The 18,570-nt window shown below is 44.8% G+C and overlaps 1 protein-coding gene across 6 annotated transcripts in view; it reads left to right on the forward strand.

Annotated features, from left to right (window-relative positions):
- The window catches only part of phldb2b (pleckstrin homology-like domain, family B, member 2b), a 43,238-nt gene extending 34,807 nt beyond the window's left edge, over window positions 1-8,431 (forward strand). For all 6 annotated transcript variants that reach the window (XM_031301340.2, XM_036006781.1, XM_036006778.1 and 3 more), the window contains 8 exons: window positions 532-675; window positions 912-1,011; window positions 2,614-2,764; window positions 5,394-5,484; window positions 5,774-5,920; window positions 6,399-6,618; window positions 6,855-6,940; window positions 7,145-8,431. In XM_031301340.2, the coding sequence (XP_031157200.1) occupies window positions 532-675; window positions 912-1,011; window positions 2,614-2,764; window positions 5,394-5,484; window positions 5,774-5,920; window positions 6,399-6,618; window positions 6,855-6,940; window positions 7,145-7,285 (1,080 nt within the window). In that variant the 3' untranslated portion in view covers window positions 7,286-8,431. The remainder of the gene's footprint in view (window positions 1-531; window positions 676-911; window positions 1,012-2,613; window positions 2,765-5,393; window positions 5,485-5,773; window positions 5,921-6,398; window positions 6,619-6,854; window positions 6,941-7,144) is intronic.
- The last annotated feature ends 10,139 nt before the right edge of the window (window positions 8,432-18,570 follow it).

Below are 18,570 nucleotides of genomic sequence, written 5' to 3' on the forward strand. Positions count from 1 at the left end.
AACTACATTGACATACTGTGAATCGTTTTTTTAATCGAAAATCGATTTTGAATCGAATCTTGAGCCTAAAAATCTATATCAAATCGAATCGTGACATTTGCTGAATCGTGCACCCCTAATAAGTAATGAATAATTGTTAATGTAAGTTCTGTTACTATTACTAATGTTACTTATGTTGATCCTCCCCCTATCCCATCTCATACTCATATGAATACATTAATACTTATTCAGTCTTTATTATTTATATATGAATAAATCAATATATATGAATAAATTAGTATTTATTCATGAAATGAATCAATATGGATTAAAGAATTGCAGTATGCATTGTTTTTTGCCACAGTGTCTTTTTTGATATATGTAAGAAAAAGTACAACATTTTAAATCCCACACATTTTCCTCAAATGTAAGACAACCTAAAATGAAATTGGATCATTATGATCATTAATTTGATCCAGATGAATGCCAATGATGAATAATTGATAATCAGTTAATCATGTATATCCCCTCCCCCCTGTTGTGTTTGATCAGCATTTCCGTTTGCTGGAAGAGAGGAAAAGGTCTGAGAGAGAAGGTGGCTTCCATCTAAGTGACACATTACCCAGGAAGAAAACCACACCCATCATGACTCCCCAGTTCACGTGTGCAACACTGGGGCGCAGCTTCCCTACCAAGGTACGCCTTCATGTAGATGCTAACGGATGCATAAATGACACAAATCAGTACAAATTCATTTATGTTATCCTTTTTCTTGGTCTATCTGTAGCTTATTTTCTCAAGTTTGGCATTCAATTGTATTGTGTATTATACATATTCTGTCATTTCGAAGATGTAAGCCTGATTTTTTATTTTTTTTTATAATACTGACACATGTAAGTAAAAAGGTTTGGTCTCTTCTTGGTCATTTATAGTCCCATCATCCCCTGGTACAGAGCACAAGTTGTGGCAGCATTCTCCCAAGAATGTTCTCCTTATCTAACAAGGAAACTGAATCTCGACGTCTGCATAAAGGTACACATGCACAAACACAATTACTTTATTTTTTTATACTTGTTAGAGTTTGTTATGTTTCTTTTCTTTTCCCGTATGTGTCATGCAATGTTTTAATACCGTCTGTTTTAATATTGTCTGATTTAATGTTGCTTTAGACCCCAGGAAGACAAGCTGGTTGTCTAGGTGTCAGCTAATGGGAATCCTCATAATAAAGTTAAACTTAGAAACCATACAGTATATACTGTTAAAGAGAGTACATGTAGGTACACAAATACATGGGAATACATGTAACTTTACTTACAAAGACTACTGCATCTTTATCTGTCAGTTGTCTCTCTTATTCATGTCTTCTTCACTTGCGCAAACAAAAACACTCATCTCTGGGTTGTCACATGAAAATACACCTAATATGGTAACATGTATCCTTGTTATGGATTGTTTGTGTGTGGGTGTGCACCTCATTGTGTTTTGTTGGATCACAACATTTCTCATTTGTTTATCTGTCAGCGGAGATAGTGCAGGAATGTAAGGGGAGGAGAGCTGCTCCATCAAGTGGTGTGTAGAGTACTGTGTTTTTTGTGTGTGAGTGAGTAAAGCAGAGGTGCTGGTTTGAGTATGAACAATTTTAAAAATTGTTATGTGAGGGTTGTGAAGGGTTGTTACAAAAAAAAAAAAAAAAAAAGAAGACACTTAGAAGTAGATTTCTTCTAAGTCAACTTCCTGCCACAAACATTAACCAGCCATTTCCCATCATTACGATAATGCGCTGTTCACTCACCACAGAGTGTAATCCCTTTGCCCTCTGTTTGGGTGTGTGCTGACATTTGGTTTTGAACGCAGATTTAGCTGCTGAAAGATGAAGGAAATACCTCAAGGACCCTGTGCTTTTTTCCCATGTCAAGTTTAACGTGTATATGGTCTTACTATTTTGAATGAAAACGTAAATATTGATGTGTAGACTAACCACATGCATTAACCAATTTTGATCTTTCATAGATAACTCTTTCATTGCTGCACTTTTAGAAGAAATGTTGTGTGCCTTGTTGTGTTGGAATAGTACTGCTGTTTTTCCTGGACACTGGTACGTATATCTGGTCCCTCAGTCCCTTTGGTCCCTTGATCTGGCTCATCAGATGGGTGGGTCTGCTGCATGGGGCAGATGGTATCAGGTTTTTTTTGTGTTTCTTCCTGTACCCAGAGGCTGAATTAGTCCCTCTTTCCAGTATCTTCACCCTCCTTCTAGTTCTGAGGACATCTCACTCTCTTTCCAGACATCTTTGGACTGCTTAAACTACTTTTTGGTCTCTGCTGTACTGCATGTGCTCGTTTTGCAGTGCGTTTGTTTGTGAGTCCTACTATTTGGACACATTTTAACAAGAGTAGTTACACCACTAAGGTGTGGTTTTATTTTTTACTGAACATATAAGAGCGCTTCATAGTGGCGGGGAATTGTGATCCAAACTTGAAGCAATCTGGGCCAACTGTTGTCCCAGATGGAGTGACAGAGACAGGTACAACCCAAGTGCCCACATGCATAAGAAGAATAACTAACATGATTCACTAATGTTGTTTATTTCTCTTTCTGTGTGTGTGTGTGTGTGTGTGTGTGTGTTTCTCCAGGTCAGCCCGGCTCCCGAGCAGCTTCCCAGACCAACGTCTACCTCGATGCCTTCGGGTACCGTGACAACCAGGCCTTTGACACAATGAGTGTGGATAGTACCGACTCCATTGAAACCAGCATCTCTGCTTGCTCACCTGATAATGTCTCCAGGTAAGTGTCATGGTACGGCATGTGTCGTTTGTGTATGCACACGCGTTTATGTCTGTGGATATTAATCATAGGAACAGAAAAAAAACTAAATATTGAAGCCTGTCAGTGGTGTGTATTTCTGACTTAAGTGTAAAATAAGTTGGGCTTGAATATTTTTTTATGTGTAACATATTTGCTCATGAACAATATTCTCCCCAATGCCTTAGAAATGATTTGGAAAATCTGACAGACCAAGACCCAAGTGAATTACAGATAGGTTGAAAAGTTAAAATATGACAAGAGACAGACCAAAAATTGAAAAATCGAAAACACAAAAATGTCCCTTTGTGTTCATAATATGAAGCATTGACTGTACAAAGGGGGTGAGGGGGCAACAAAGAGAGTAGAAAGTGAGTTAATTCAAAAAGTGTGTGGAGGTTTCCCGCCTTTCATGTTCCCTCCTTGGAGAACAAGATGTGCAGAACTGTGCGTGTTATATGAGTTAAGGGGGACTCTTTCTTGATTAGTGTTCTGAGGGTCAAGTTACGGAAAACGTGTGTGTGTGTGTGTTCACCCCCCCTCCCTCAGGTTCAGATGAACTGAGCAAACCAGTACGAGTGTGGAAGTACATTTAGGGGTCCACCCCCCGTCTGGACTAAAACCATGTGTTCTTGCTTTCCTTCTCTCCTTTTTTTCAGTGCTTGCATTTGTCAACCCTCCTCTTGTTTCTCTGAATGGTATGGTCTTGTTTCTGCAGATAGATTTTGCACAGTGCCAAACCATTTGCAGATTGACCTCTCTGCAAGTTTTCCTGGAACAGGCTGCCTCTGTGATCCTCAGTATGGTTCCAGTTGGATTGTGTTGTCCCAGCTTAGATTGGATTGGAAGACGTGTGTGTTGGAACCTGGATCAGTGCTTGGAAAAAAAGTAGTTTCATGATAGACCTGGAATTTTTGTCATCTTGTCAGTGATGTGTCCTGTTTTCTGGAGATATAAGGGTTCGAGCAAGAGAAATAAACTTCTTCTCAAGTAACCTAAATACTTGAATAAATAGATTTGAACTGGGCTGGTCTACAATGACTATGAGTGTGATTCCCTCTCATCGATTGAGGTAAGAGAATATCAAGAGGATGGGAGGAAGAGGGGAGAGGATTGATGTTACTGTGAGGTTGGTAAATGTTTATGTGAGTAATGACAGTGAAATAGGATGTGTGATGTAAGATAAGTTTGAGTCTAAATGCATGTACAAGACTAAAATATGGCATATACTGCAGTCACAGGTCATCATGTTTATTTATCATATTGATTTTCATCATTCATCATTGCCTAAGTTTTTAAACAGATTAATAATGAACATGCTAACTTCCTGCAAATAATCAACAGACTTAAGGTAGTATTCACATCAAAAATTCACTATTATGTAAACTGGTGGTATTCAGTTAAAATTATAGCATAAAATAGAGAGAGATGTGGTGATTTCATTTGAAACCAGGAACTCATTAGCAAAGAATACAGAGAGCGGGAAAGCACTTTTCTTTCTCCGCTTGCTCTTGTTTTTCTTCATTTTTCTTACCCTCCCTCCTGATGCTTTTTTAAAATTTTCGATTTCTTGAGGTACCCTACTTCTCTCTCTCTCTCTCTCTCTCTCTCTCTCTCTCTCTCTCTCTCTCTCTCTCTCTCTCTCTCTCTCTCTCTCTCTCTCTCTCTCCCCCCCCCTCCCTGATTTGTTTAGACTGAGTCTAATGTGTACCATTCGTCTTAACAATGTTGTGACATCATCACAGATCAACACTGGGTATCCATTTCCTTTTGGCTTCTGATGAGAGAGAGAGAGAGAGAGAGAGAGAGAGAGAGAGAACCGTATACATAAATAAATCCCTTCCCTGTGATTCAGTCAAGAATGCATGCCATATGTAGACCATCTGCAGTGTGAGAGACCTGAAGCTAGACTTGGTTTGCTGTTTCTAAACCGAAGACACAGCAGAGAGCCAGAAAGTCTTACAGAAAGACAGAGAGAGAAGAAAGTGAGATGGTGCGATCCTCAGATTGCCTCGACATCCAGGCTTCCTTTCCTAGTGGATTTCCTCTTAGATTCAACACACACACACACACACACACACACACACACACACATATATGCATAAACAGTGAATAATCCGGAGTATTCTCAGGAGTGTAGCCTTTTAGTTGGAATGCTAAACAGAACGCTTTAAGCCATGTGTTCTCTCTGAACACTTGCAATATTACATGAAGGTTTGGGCTTGTTTCTCAAACTTGGATTATGCTATGTCGTTAATTAAGACAATATACTCCACCACAGTGTCCGTAACCTTTACATCCACGACTGTGGCACAGACACTGAGATTCTCAGAAAATGTTACTCCTGAAAAAACACATGTGGATGTCAGAATGGAGTCGGTTTGTCACGCTGGCTGCTGGTGTAGCAGCTTTAATACATGAACTTGGCAACTGCCTCTATTTATTTACATGTTCACTGGATTTCTGGTTCATATGCCATATGACAGTTGATTCGGTGTTTGTTTTCCCATGACTATGTGGCAAGTAGTTTACTGTGCAGAAAAAAAAGTTGTTTCTGCTTCTTTTTTCTTTTCTTTTCCTGATGTGTGTTGAATGTGTTTGTGTGCTACAGTGCCAGTACTTCAAATATGGCCAAGCTAGAGGAGATGGAGCGTCTGCTGAGAGAAGCCCAGGCAGAGAAGAGCCGCCTCCTCGAACACAAGGTCAGTACGCCATAAAATCCTAATCCCAATGATTTCATCTTTTTGTTTTCACTGTTTTATAGTATATAGTATAGTTTGTTATTGGTAGGGACCGGCCAAAAAAATAGAAGCATGAATGCTGTCTCTTTATTTGCCTTTGTGATAAATCCCTGAACTTAAAGACACAGGGACACTACTGTACTTTGAACTGTTAAAATTCTTCAGAAATGGCAAGATTGGAATGCGTTTCCCAATTTCTATGGGTGTTTGTGTGTTTTAAACCTTTGTAACAATTTCAATTATTCCTCAGGAGCAAGAGATGGAAGTGCGAAATCAGGCGCTGGATGAGGAGAGAAAAAGAAGGGAGGACCTGGAGAAAAGGCTACAGGAGGAGACGAGCAGACGTCAGAAACTCATCGACCGGGAGGTGAAACTGCGGGAGAAACAGAGGGCACAGGTAGGGAAGAAAAACACGACTTTCCCGGGAAACACGGGAGCGTGAACTATTTGTGTTCCAATCGAAAATATTCATTTAGTGTTTCTCAATATGTGATTATTCTTTCTGAAGGTTGATGTCGCCTTTTAGGGAACTAACTTTTTTTACTTTTTCAACAAAGCCTTCCATCTTGATTCTGTAGCTAACTTTTTGTACGTTTCATGCATACACTTGTATGGTTTCAATCATGTCTGTGCTGACAGTTGTTAGTATAAGCTTCATCCATCATCTTCTGTTCTCTTGCTGCCTGGACCATCAACTATTGGCAGCAGAAGAAAGAATCGTATACTCTAATCTATCTAACATACACATCTGCATGATTTGTATGAATTATATAAACACAAAAGAAATTATAAATACACTGTTGCTTTTCTTTATTACTTGAACCAATGCCCACCCCACCCTTTTTCAATGAACCCATTCACTCTTTTCTCTCCAGTCTCGGCCGCTAACACGGTACCTGCCGGTGAGAAAGGACGATTTTGACTTGCGGGCTCACATTGAGTCGGCGGGCCACAGCCCAGACACGTGCTTCCACTTATCCATCTCTGAAAAGACCTGCCGTGGCTACTTGATTAAAATGGGAGGCAAAATCAAAACCTGGAAGAAACGCTGGTTCGTCTTTGACCGTAACCGACGCACGCTCTCCTACTATTCAGGTAGAGGCAACAGATGCACAAAAACTACCACATGAAGACGCAAATACACAGACATGTGTACACAGCATCCACATAGTACTTCACAGATATATTTAAATACATTTCATATTATGGGTTTCCTATGTTTTACATGCATTTGAAATATAAATGAAACTCGCTCCAGTACATTTGCAAACTTTGTATTTATACATTTCGTTTATATTTATATGTCATAGTAACTGTTATGTCTTCTGCAGACAAGCATGAAGCCAAGCTGAAAGGAGTCATCTACTTCCAAGCCATTGAAGAAGTGTATTATGATCACTTAAAGAATGCACATAAGGTAGTGTGTGTGTGTGTGTGTGTGTAGGTTGCTACAAAAGCGATGCATGCAAATTACATTCTGTCTTGAAAAGTATGATTTATTATCTTCTAATTTACTTCTCTCTGTCTCCCACTCACTATACATCATCTCTCTTGCCTTTCTCGTTTTTCCTCCCTCTTTTTGTTGTCGTTTCATCCTTCCCCTTTTCTTTCTCTCCTCCAGAGCCCAAACCCCTCGCTGACCTTCAGTGTAAAGACTCATGACAGAGTCTACTACATGGTTGCTCCCTCTCCTGAGGCCATGAGGATCTGGATGGATGTGATTGTCACGGGCGCTGAGGGCTATACGCAGTTCATGGTGTAGTGAAGGAGCGGGATACGCCAACGGGCTACGACTCGTTGTGGCTTTAAGGACTACGTTTTCCATTCCTTTTTTTATCCTTGGATTTGTACGTGTCCGGATGGATGTTATTGTCATCTATGCTGAAAAATGAACACAGTTTATGTTGTGTAGAGACAGCAGCCATAAGTTTCTCAAGGTAATTTTGCAACGGTTTATTCGCCTCATTTGCAAGATGGGGAGGGTTTACAGTCGTATGTTGAGCAGTCATGTGAAATTGTAGACATATACCAGATAATAATTTGAAAATTGTTAGGCAATCGGGTTCAATCCTAGAGACGTAATGACGTTCAGGAAAACTGAAATGTGCTATGGTGCACCACTGTGCCTTGGAGTGAGTTCAGGTGTACCTCAAGGTTTTGCTAAACTGTAAAGGACATACATGTTACAAATATATTTGATTTGAGCTTTTACAACCATAGACTGTAAAAAGAGTCTGATTACAACCCATTTTCTTCAGAGACAAGCAGACTGGGACTCAGCAGCTTCTTTCTAGCCATAAGAAGCTTTTTACAAAGGATTTTATTTTAGATACTATTGGAAGAATTGATGTGGACAGAACCAGTTTGAGCTCTATATTATGCCATTATCAACATGTTATCATTAACATCAACTAGGAATACAACAACAACAGTAGTTGTGTTTAGAAATGCTGAGTGCCATACAACGCTGAAACAGTTTTAACATGTCATGGAAGAACTTGTAACCAATTTTTGCGATGAGTGTATTCATTTTTAGACCGTTTCGAGTGTGTTTTAATCACTTTTTACAGAATACATTTTGGCGAGTAAAATTAGTTGAGCAAATGTATTTTTAATTTTCAACATTTTTTCATCTTGATTTTAATTTCATGTATCATTACTGGGGCATTCTGAGGTCTTAACTGTGTGAATGGATGTGCATGCATGCATCATGTGATCATGTGCTAAGAAGTGCCTGTTTTGTGTGCATACTCTATGTACACTTCTATTTACTGCAAGCTTGTAATGTAGCTCCATGGTGCTATTCTTACATGGTGAATGACACTAATAATCCAAGCCACACGTTCACATAAAAGCTTTCAATTGGGGTGTAATTATGCACTCAACCCGGTGATCATGAGTCATTTAACTCTTGTGTTGTCTTCCATTCAACCTTGAAAAAAACACTTTTTTTCTGACATTTGTGACGCCTTTTTTTCACAATTTGTTTTTGCTTTTTCCAACGTTTTAAATTTTTCTTCTACACATTTTCAGCGCTTATTTCTACGTCCAATATTTTCTGATATAAAACAAAAATTTAAAATGGGCCAATGAGACCCGAAGTCAACACAAGGGTTAAAAAAAAAAAAAATATATATATATATATATAGTATTACTGTGCGGGGTTTACAATGTCACCATAGGCTCAGAAATGAAGCCCTGTTCAAACAGTGTCAGGCTTGTTATTTTTTGTTAATAAGCATGAGGAATAATGACCTATAAGGCCCACAATTGTGATATTTGTACATTTTGTTGTAGTTAGTTTAAAACTAGTGTGAACAGTTATGATATATTATCAACTCAAAACTCCTGTTTGTGCCTTTTTATCATATATTGTGTGACAGTATTTTGACATGCATATTATCTATATTTGTAAGAGCCACATGTATCTACAAACAATGTCCAACTGCCTGTGGCGAGAAAACACACTTATGTGGACACATGGTCCTGAGTGGTTTCATGAGAAAGAGCCTTTGTAGGATTAAATTGTCTTCTAAGATGTCGGGCAGAAGGAATCTATGGTACACTAAACGCACTCACTCAAGAGGCTTTTAGTCATCAGAACTGACTGATTATTGTGCTGCTTTGGTCAACTAGCTTTCATTGTATTGCTTTTTTTTACCACTAATTCAATGTTTTTGTTAAACTTACTATTCCACATTGATCACTAAAGCTACTTTTATATTGTATATCATATTTCATACTACATCTGAATGATCCAGTCCACTGATCAGTGCATTTATCATCCTGCCTCTTGGCATTGCTTTTTGTTTATTGACCAAAGTACACGTGTATATGGTATAATGTATATGTGGTTTCTTTGCTTTTACTTCTTTTTGCTCAGTACAATAAGATGAAAATAATATCTATTTGTACATGACACATGGTTGTTTCCCACCAACGAAAGGAGCTGTTACAGTGATGATTTTTCCTGTTTTTTTTTTAATATATATAATTTTTTTTATGTTGATCTACTGTATATATGCCATTACCAATGCATGTATCTTATTTTTTGTATTTCAATATGAATAATAAAAACTACATTTTACCTTTTTATAATTAGTTTGTGTGACAGCACACTACCTCCCAAAATAAGTCAAAAAAGGAAACAATTGCAGGGTGGGTAACATGGAGATGGAGCACCGCTGTGTGGCAGTAGCCAGTACTGTAAGACGGCCACCTCAGATGTAACTGCACATTGCTACTATATAACGCAGGGATGAGGAGGAATGTTACAATCGAGCGAATGAAAAAAGCACACTATTCAAATACGTTTTAGGCGCATTCCTCCCTAGATTGGGCCATAGAAATAGAATATTGAGCCTGACTGGCACATCTTATCATGCTTTGCGTTTTAAGTAAATAAAACACAACGCAAATGAAAGTTTTGTGAGCAAGCGGGCCACTTATTGTCCACCTTAACCAACAAATAAAACTATAACAACCCTCCTGTCAAAGTTCCTATACCATTAAAGGAGACTTCTGCCTTGAAGCGTGATGTAGATGTCATCAACCTGCGCATCTTTACATATTTCCCAGAATGCACCATGACTGTAATGTAGGTTTGGGAGGTAACCTGGTTAGCAAGCTACTGTTGTTTGTTGCAACTTCTCTCACTGCAAGTTGCACAGACATAAGTTGTTCGAGTCTGCAGTTGAAAGCTGTAGGGAAAGCCATACAGGCTACAACACCCAAAGTTAACTTGATATGTCAGCGAGCCCTATTTATACCTCGTGGTTCCTAAGTATACTCTTGGGTGGTCTGAATGAAGAGAGGTGATTCATATGGATGCTATCTTCAGACTAGAAGTCTTGTTGCTGACGGCCTTGACTAGCCTTTTAAAATAGGACTTAATGCTAACGTTATGTCTATTTGGTAATTTAGAAACGTTTGGGTCTTTACTAAAAATGATTGAAGTGAGAGAAATGACTTGAACACAGCTCATGCCACACTCATCACATCACAGTTAAAAAAGTTAATATTGTTTTTTTTTTAGACCAATAGACATTGTCATATGTCCTATTCTGTCTTCTCTGGTTGTGTATGTGCTGTGAGATTGCAAATCAAATCACACCCCTGAGGCTTTGCCGGTCTCCGGCGTCCCAGAGACCTTCCCAGTGACTGCCCCTGAGGCTTGGTCGGTCTCCGGCGTCCCAGAGACCTCCCTAGTGACTTTGCCGGTCCCCGGTACCCCTGAGACTGTCCTTGAGACCACCCCAGTGACTTTGCCCTTGTTTTCGGTCAGACCCACTCCTGCCCCTCGTGCCCTATCGGCGCCCCTGTCGACCTCTGTTCCCGCTGCCTGTTTGGCGGACCCCAACCCAGCTGACCCGTCGCCTGGCATCTGCCCAGCTGACCCGTTGCCTGTCTTCAGCCCAGCTGCCCCTTCTCCTGCCTCGGTCTGCCTGTCATCCTGAGGGGTTTCGCCTTTGCCGCAGATCTGCTCGGTCTTCAGAAGGGATTCGCCGCTGGCCTTCAGAAGGGATTCGCCTTCGCCGCCGGCCTTCAGAAGGGATTCGCCTTCGCCGCCGGCCTTCAGAAGGGATTCGCCTTCGCCGCCGCCGGCCTTCTGAAGGGATTCGCCTTCGCCGCCGCCGGCCTTCTGAAGGGATTCGCCTTCGCCGCCGCCGGCCTTCAGAAGGGATTCGCCTTCGCCGCTGGCCTTCAGAAGGGATTCGCCTTCACGGACGGCCTCCTGAAGGGTTTCGCCTTCGCCGCCGGTCTCCAGAGGGATTCTGCCTTCGCCGCCGCCCTCCAGAGGGGTTTTACCTCCGCCTTGGCGTCCTGCTTGGCCGCCTGAGGGGCTCTACCTTCGGCAACCTGTTCGGCCGCCTGAGAGGCTTCGCCTTCGCCGCCAGTCACCTCGGAGTCCTCGACATCCTGCTCGGCCGCCTGAGGATCTTCGCCGGCCTGCTCGACCTCCTGAAGGTCCTCGATGGCCTGTTTGGCCGCCCAAAGGGTTCTGCCTTCGCTGCTGGCCGCAGCACCCTGTTGCCGAGGCCTCTCTGTCCCCTGTTGCCAAGGCCTCTCTGCCCCCTGTGGCCGAGGTCTCTCTCTGTTCCCGAGTGGCCCCTCTCTGTGTTCCCTGTGACTCTCTGTTCCCTGTGCCCCAGGGCGCTGTGCCCTGTGCCCCAGTGACTCTCTGTTCCCTGTGCCCCAGGGCGCTGTGCCCCAGTGACTCTCTGTTCCCTGTACCCCAGTGACTTTCTGTTCCCTGGTCCCCAGTGGCTTTCTGCCTCCCCCGGACTCTCTTTCGCCCCTCCGGGGTCGTCATTCGTCATTGTGTTTGAGTTTGTTTGTTCCAGTCAGTTTGAGTGTTTTGCTTCGCTTCTGGACTTTGTCAGTGTTTCAGTTTTCCAACCGGGTTCACTCCAGGCTTCTCGTCCGTGAGTTTTGTTTTGCCTGCTGCATTTTTGTTCTCCTTTTGTTGTATATATTTTTGTTGAATTAAATCCTCGAGCTCTACCTGCTGCCTGCCTACCTGCCTGCTCTCTGCATTTTGGGTCCACCTAATCTATGCGAACACAACACCTTGGGCTTCTTTTCCAGCAGCTGTTATAAGGAGGTTCATTCCCATGATGAAGAGGATAAGCGAGATTATGCAGCCAGTTACGATTCCCTTTTCCAGGTCTTGCCACTGAGTTGTAAACTGGGTTGTTTTGCACCGTAGCTGGATTCCTCTGAAGTAGCTGGTGATATATAGTAAGGAAGCTCAAGTCGGCAAAAAATGTGAAGATCTTTTATTTTGAAGCCACTGGGGGCTGATGATGCCATGCTTAATGCATTTGGACTCAGACAGTATGTTCTGCCTGCTGCTGTGTATGGCTCCACTGATGTGAGCACATCGCCCCAAATCAACCATGAGTTGATCTGGATGTCTTAAGAAAGTAAATGATTTAGAAGGTCCCTTTAGTCGGGCAGTTAAGCACAATTGTGCATTCTGCGATAAAAGCAACACATTTGACACAGATGTGTTATGAAAATATATGGATAGCATTGCAGTTTCAAAAATGGCTGTCAAATAGGTGCTAAATATGCCTGAAGGTTGCAGAAAAATGATGGTGTGTAAGAGCGGATTAGATCAAATGTCAGAAGACTTCCCAGTTTATATTTTTAATGGTGCTTTATTTTTACTTGAGTGAAACAAAAAACAAATAAAGGCGCATGGTCACTCTGCCCCCAAGCAACCTGCACAGAAACTGGGCACCATTTTCTATATACACACATGTGTTTTTAAAAAAAACAAAAAATAAATGTAAATATGCTGATATAAACTGATGTTGCATATAATTATTAATTTTAAAAAAGAAAACTTGATCATATTGTAGTTGGCACTTTGCCAGGGTGGATTAGCGTCTGTGTCTCGGTGACCCTGTGAGCTATTCCATCAGGAGACTAGTTTCCTTATTAGGTTCAACCAAGAAGGCTTGGTCACATGGTTATACAGACTAGACAATTATCAGCTCCCTTGCACAGATTTGAAGGCCATTGTAAAAATAAAACATTGTCATATGAACTTGAAGCGCTTAGCCAAACTTAAAAGTTATCATGTGACATGTGACTAGAGGTTACCGGTGACCCTGAACTTTATCCAGCGATATCTCTGTCAACTGTGCTGCTAATGAAAAGTGACCATGCTACATTTTTTCTCAGGTTAAAAGCTTATAAAAAGCACCCTTCAAAAACAAAGGGAAAAACATGTCAGTGAACACACTTAGGCAATCATCAGGATTCATAAAATCAGTTTTCTGCAACATTCAGGCATATTCAGCACCTATTTGGTGGCCATTTACAAAAATGGCTGCCTTGGCACTCATGGGCACTAGATCCTAAATTGGATCTGCTAGAATGGTCGACGTAGTTAGGTTTAGGCATGAGGAGTGGGGATTGGTTAGGGTTAGGGTAAGAATACCAGGGTAGGCTAGCGGATCCGATCTAGCATCTATCTTTTGCTGGCTGCCCAACAAAAACTGCCACTTTACCCCCTCCTACTCCACCCCTTCCCCCTGCTCTACACCATGTCCTCTACAACCTGAGGACCTCACCCCTCCCCCCACGGTCACCTCTACAGTGTCCTTCACGCCTGACCTGGTGAGAAGACAGCTGACAAGACTCCACTCAGGCAAAGCTGCTTGCCCTGACGGTGTATTTCCCAGGGTGCTTAAAGCCTGTGCCCCCCAGCTGTGTGGAGTACTAAATCTAGTCTTCAGCCTGAGCCTGCACCTACAGAGGGTCCCCGTGCTGTGGAAGACGTCCTGCCTCGTTCCTGTGCCAAAGACGCCACGTCCCAGTGGCCCTCAGGACTACAGACTGGTGGCTCTGACGTCCTACATCATGAAGACCTTCGAGAGGCTCGTCCTGGAGCAGCTAAGGCCTATGGTCAGGCCCTTCACTGATCCACTACAGTTCGCCTACCAACCCAGCCTGGGAGTTGAGGACAGCATCATCTATCTGCTGAACAGAGTCTACACTCATCTGGACAAGCCTGCGAGCACTGTGAGAGTCATGTTCTTTGACTTCTCCAGTGCTTTCAACACCATCCGTCCGGCTCTACTGGGTGAGAAGATGACTGCAATGCAGGTGGAGGCCCCCATCGTGTCCTGGATTGTTGATTACCTGACGGGCAGACCACAGTACGTACGCCTAAAGAACTGTGTGTCTGACAGGGTGGTCAGCAACACTGGGGCTCCACAGGGGACTGTCCTCTCTCCCTTCCTCTTTACCCTCTTCACTGTCCTGAGTCCTGCCACCTTCAGAAGTTTTCTGATGACTCAGCAATAGTTGGCTGCATAGAAAAGGCTGATGAGACTGAATACAGGACTGTTGTGGGCAACTTTGTCACTTGGAGTGAGCTGAACCATCTGCAACTCAACGTGACAAAAACGAAGGAGCTCGTAGTGGATCTGAGGAGGGCGAAATCATCTGGGACCCCTGTTTCCATCCAGGGGGTCCCTGTGGACACTGTTGAGGAGTATAAATATCTGGGGGTGTACTTAAATAATAAGCTGGACTGGACTAGAAACGCCGAGGCTGTCTACAAAAAGGGCCAAAGTCGACTCTTTTTCCTCAGGAGGCTGAGGTCATTTAACATCTGTCGGACGATGCTGAGGATGTTCTATCAGTCTGTTGTGGCTAGTGCTATCATCTTCGCTGTCACATGCTGTGGGATGAAGGTCGCTGACACCAACAGACTAAACAAACTGATCAGGAGGGCTGGTGATGTCGTGGGGGAGGAGCTGGACACACTGACGATCGTGGCTGAGAGGAGGATGCTGTCCAGGCTTCAGTCCATCTTGGATAATGTCTCACACCCTCTCTACGACACACTGGCCCAGCAGAGGAGCACCTTCAGCAGAAGACTCCTCTTACCCAGATGCACCACAGAGCGCCACAGGAAATCGTTCCTGCCTGTGGTCATTAAACTTTACAACGCCTCCCTCGGAGAGTCGAACACCCCCTCTCTGTAATCTCTCAAACATTACAATCATTTCTCTTTTTTATTGCACTATTTGCACATTAACACTGTACATTTTGATCTTTTATATATTATTACTGTATATTTGTTTTTAATATATATGTTAAAGTCTGGATAATGTATGTTGTTTTGTATATCTGGAGTTGTCCATCCATCCATCTTCATCCGCTTATCCGGTATCGGGTCGCGGGGGTAGCAGCTCCAGCAGGGGACCCCAAACTTCCCTTTCCCGAGCCACATTAACCAGTTCCGAATGGGGGATCCCGAGGTGTTCCCAGGCCAGGTTGGAGATATAATCCCTCCTGGGTCTTCCCCGAGGCCTCCTCCCAGCTGGACGTGCCTGAAACACCTCCCTAGGGAGGCGCCCAGGGGGCATCCTTACCAGATGCCCGAACCACCTCAACTGGCTCCTTTCGATGCGAAGGAGCAGCGTCTCTACTCCGAGCTCCTCACGGATGACTGAGCTTCTCACCCTATCTCTAAGGGAGACGCCAGCCACCCTCCTGAGGAAACCCATTTCGGCCGCTTGTACCCTGGATCTTGTCATGACCCAGCCTTCATGACCATAGGTGAGGGTAGGAACGAAAACTGACCGGTAGATTGAGAGCTTTGCCTTCTGGCTCAGCTCTCTTTTCATCACAACGGTGCGATAAATTGAATGTAATACCGCACCCGCTGCTCCAATTCTCCGACCAATCTCCCGCTCCATTGTCCCCTCACTCGCGAACAAGACCCCAAGGTACTTGAACTCCTTCACTTGGGGTAAGGACTCATTCCCTACCTGGAGAAGGCACTCCATCGGTTTCCTGCTGAGAACCATGGCCTCCGATTTAGAGGTGCTGATCCTCATCCCAGCCGCTTCACACTCGGCTGCGAACCGATCCAGTGAGTGTTGGAGGTCATAGGCCGATGATGCCATCAGGACCACATCATCCGCAAAAAGCAGCGATGAGATCCCCAGCTCACCAAACTGCAACCCCTCTCCACCCCGACTACGCTTCGATATCCTGTCCATAAATACTACAAACAGGATTGGTGACAAAGCGCAGCCCTGGCGGAGGCCAACCCTCACCTGAAACGAGTCCGACTTACTGCCGAGAACCCGGACACAGCTCTCGCTTTGGTCTTACAGAGATTGGATGGCCCTGAGAAGGGACCCCCTCACCCCATACTCCCGCAGCACCTCCCACAGTATCTCCCGGGGGACCCGGTCATACGCCTTCTCCAGATCCACAAAGCACATGTAGACCGGTTGGGCATACTCCCAGGCTCCCTCCAGGATCCTTGCAAGAGTAAAGATCTGGTCCGTTGTTCCACGACCAGGACGGAATCCGCATTGTTCCTCTTCAACCTGAGGTTCGACTATCGACCGAACCCTCCTTTCCAGCACCTTGGAGTAGACTTTACCGGGGAGGCTGAGAAGTGTGATACCCCTGTAATTGGCACACACCCTCTGGTCCCCCTTTTTGAAAAGGGGAACCACCACCCCGGTCTGCCACTCCTTAGGCACCGTCCCCGACTTCCACGCAATGTTGAAGCGGCGTGTCAACCAAGACAACCCCTCCACACCCAGAGCTTTAAGCATTTCTGGACGGATCTCATCAATCCCTGGGGCTTTGCCACTGTGGAGTTGTTTAACTACCTCAGCAACTTCCACCAGGGAAATTGACGACAATCCCCCATCATCCTCCAGCGCTGCCTCTACCATAGAGGGCGTATTAGTCGGATTTAGGAGTTCCTCAAAGTGCTCCTTCCACCGCCCTATTACCTCCTCAGTTGAGGTCAACAGCGTCCCATCCTTACTGTACACAGCTTGGATGGTTCCCCGCTTCCCCCTCCTGAGGTGGCGAACGGTTTTCCAGAAGCACCTTGGTGCCGACCGAAAGTCCTTCTCCATGTCTTCTCCGAACTTCTCCCGCACCTACTGCTTTGCCTCTTTCACGGCAGAGGCTGCAGCCCTTCGGGCCCTTCGGTACCTTGCAACTGCCTCCAGAGTCCTCTGGGATAACATATCCCGGAAAGACTCCTTCTTCAGTCGGACGGCTTCCCTGACCACCAGTGTCCACCACGGTGTTCGTGGGTTACCGCCCCTTGAGGCACCTAAGACCCTAAGACCACAGCTCTCCGCCGCAGCTTCAGCAATGGAAACTTTGAACATTGTCCACTCGGGTTCAATGCCCCCAGCCTCCACAGGGATGCACGAAAAGCTCCACCGGAGGTGTGAGTTGAAAGTCTGTCGGACAGGGGCCTCCTCCAGACGTTCCCAATTCACCCGCACTACCTGTTTGGGTTTACCAGGTCTGTCCAGAGTCTTCCCCCACCAGATGGTGATCAGTTGAAAGCTCTGCCCCTCTCTTCACCCGAGTGTCCAAAACATAAGGCCTCAGATCAGATGAAACGATTATAAAATCGATCATTGACCTTTGGCCTAGGGTGCTCTGGTACCAAGTACACTTATGAGCATCCCTATGTTCGAACATGGTGTTCGTTATAGACAATCCATGACTAGCACAGAAGTCCAACAACAAACAACCACTCTGGTTTAGATCAGGGAGGCCGTTCCTCCCAATCACGCCTCTCCATGTGTCTCCATCATTGCCCACGTGCGCGTTGAAGTCCCCCAGCAGAACTATGGAGTCCCCCACTGGAGCCCCATACAGGACTCCATTCAAGGTCTCCAAGAAGGCCGAATACTCCGAACTCTTGTTTGGTGCATACGCACAAACAACAGTCAGAGTTTCCCCCCCCACAACCCGCAGGCGTAGGGAGGCGACCCTCTCGTCCACCGGTGTAAACTCCAACGTAGCGGCGCTCAGCCGGGGACTTGTGAGTATCCCCACACCCGCCCGGCGCCTCACACCCTGGGCAACTCCGGAGAAGAAAAGAGTCCAACCCCTATCCAGGAGTATGGTTCCAGAACTGAGACTGTGCGTAGAGGTAAGCCCCACCAGATCCAACTGGTAGCGCTCCACCTCCCGCACAAGTTTCGGCTCCTTCCCCCACAGAGAGGTGACGTTCCACGTCCCCAGAGCCAGCGCCTGCTGCCCGGGTCTGGTCCGTCGAGGCCCCTGACCTTCACTGCCACCCATGTGGCAGCGCAGCCGACCCCAGCGGTTCCTCCCACAGGTGGTGGGCCCATGGGTTGGAGAGAGAGGTGCCACGTAGCTTTTTCGGGCTGTGCCCAGCCGGGCTCCGTGGCAAACCCGGCCACCAGGCGCTCGCTGATGGGCCCTCCATCTGGGCCTGGCTCCAGACGGGGGCCCCGGGCTTCCTCCGGGCAGGGTCACATCATCTCTACCTCGTTTTTTCATAGGGTTTTTGAACCATTCTTTGTCTGGCCCCTCACCTGAGACCACTTTGCCTTGGGAGACCCTACCAGGAGCACAAAGCTCCAGACAACACAGCCCTCAGGTTCATAGGGACAAACAAACCTCTCCACCACGATAAGGTGATGGTTCCCGGAGAGGTTGTTAGTTGTAACAAAAATAATTTTTATTATTTTATTTAATTATTATTAAAGTATTTCTGATTCT

This window comes from Sander lucioperca, chromosome 1 (genome assembly GCF_008315115.2).
Source record: "Sander lucioperca isolate FBNREF2018 chromosome 1, SLUC_FBN_1.2, whole genome shotgun sequence".
NCBI classification, from domain to species: Eukaryota; Metazoa; Chordata; class Actinopteri; order Perciformes; family Percidae; genus Sander; species Sander lucioperca.